This window comes from Sinocyclocheilus grahami, unplaced genomic scaffold, assembly GCF_001515645.1.
Source record: "Sinocyclocheilus grahami isolate Dianchi unplaced genomic scaffold, SAMN03320097.WGS_v1.1 scaffold2100.1, whole genome shotgun sequence".
Taxonomy (NCBI): Eukaryota; Metazoa; Chordata; class Actinopteri; order Cypriniformes; family Cyprinidae; genus Sinocyclocheilus; species Sinocyclocheilus grahami.
In genome coordinates this window covers 80,842-82,146 of record NW_015507279.1, presented here as the reverse complement: position 1 = coordinate 82,146, position 1,305 = coordinate 80,842, and the positions used below count along the sequence as shown (strand labels likewise).

The following is a 1,305-nucleotide window of genomic DNA, read 5'->3' as shown; positions in this document are numbered from 1 at the left end:
TAGAGTAATGGTGACAGCTGTGCATTACGCAGAGCTGAAGCAGTAAGAAGGACGCACCGGATTGTTTCTGTCAGGCTGAATCCTGTAGCGTGTGATGAAGTTTGGCTTTCCAGTCGAGTCCACCACCATCAGGAGGGCGTTAAACAACCAGAAAGCCAGCGTTGGCACCAACATGGTCCCTGTTAAACACCAAAAAGAAAAGAAAAAATTTCTACTTGTGCATAAAACTCTTTATTTTGGGGGAAATGATAAGATTATGAGTCACGTTCATGTCCAAATGGTTTTAATGAAGCGAACTTGAGCTGATTTGAGTCCTGACTGCAGTCAGTTCAGTCTAGAACAACAGATGCGTGAACATTTCATGATCAATGTCCAGAGGGGAGGCCATGTAAAGGTGAAAAACAACTCCTCTAACCGATAAAAAACAAGGCCGCCTCATTTCCACCCAAGGCCTGGTGAAGTTTGGTCCACTGTGTTTGCCAGAAATCTCCCGACGCTCCCCAAAACCTCTGCAGATGCCTGCAAACACACACGGATCATTAATAACTGATGCTCAGCAACAGCCAGGAGTACAAAGAGCACATGTTTAGAAAGGCCAGGCGAAACACTTACCATGTCACTGAGTTCCTAAACCCCACCAGGAAGAAAAGCCCAGATCCAATGACAAAAGCGGCTTTCTTCAACGAATCCCAAAGTCCTCCTGTATTCTCCTTTTTACAGAGATGAGCATATGATTAACATCCTTGTAATTACCAGTCAACTAATGCATGAAGTTCGCGCACTTTATAACTAAACTGGTTCGTGCACTTTCACACGAGCAGTGAAAAGATTATTATTATTATTATTATTATGAGTAAATCCATCCCCACTATAAAATAAGTCCACATTTCTGACGGGAACAGGATCAGTCTGATGTATTATTGCGTGATTGTGTTATAGAGTTCTTCTTTGTCTGATGTTTGTTTTCACTGATCAAATGTCAACAAACACGTAAACAAGTAAACATCGTTCGCGTCTGAAGTTCTGCTTTAAACTACACTGCGCTGATGTGTCTCGTTTCTTCGCAAACTTCGGTCGGGTTCAGAACAAGCAGAGCGAAACATTTGGAATGTAACACTGTAGCGCTGCTGATGATCTCGAACTAATGCTGTTACAAACGCGTTACACTGAAGCGTCGGTCACGCAGAACAAACCCAAACAACTGACCTAAAGCAGCAGAATGAAGTGCAGAGAGTTATAAAGTGCAGAGACTCACTCCGGCCATGCTGTGTGTCTGCAGCTCCGCGCATCTGTCAGTGGCTCCGC

General features: G+C 43.9%; 1 protein-coding gene across 1 annotated transcript; it reads right to left on the bottom strand.

Annotated features, from left to right (window-relative positions):
* Positions 1-6: 6 nt before the first annotated feature.
* LOC107574044 (fatty acid hydroxylase domain-containing protein 2-like) lies at positions 7-1,299 on the bottom strand. The gene is made up of 4 exons (XM_016260517.1): positions 1,256-1,299; positions 613-710; positions 416-519; positions 7-179 (listed from the first exon to the last, which is right to left on the bottom strand). The coding sequence occupies exons 1-4, from the start codon at positions 1,262-1,264 to the stop codon at positions 25-27; spliced, it is 366 nt and encodes a 121-aa protein (XP_016116003.1). The 5' UTR covers positions 1,265-1,299; the 3' UTR covers positions 7-24.
* Positions 1,300-1,305: the final 6 nt, after the last annotated feature.

Coding starts and splice junctions, on each gene's coding strand:
- LOC107574044 (XM_016260517.1), bottom strand. Junction 520..612: donor TTTAGGAACTCAGTGACATG/GTAAGTGTTTCG, acceptor GTGTGTTTGCAG/GCATCTGCAGAGGTTTTGGG. Junction 180..415: donor GGCGGCCTTGTTTTTTATCG/GTTAGAGGAGTT, acceptor GGTGTTTAACAG/GGACCATGTTGGTGCCAACG.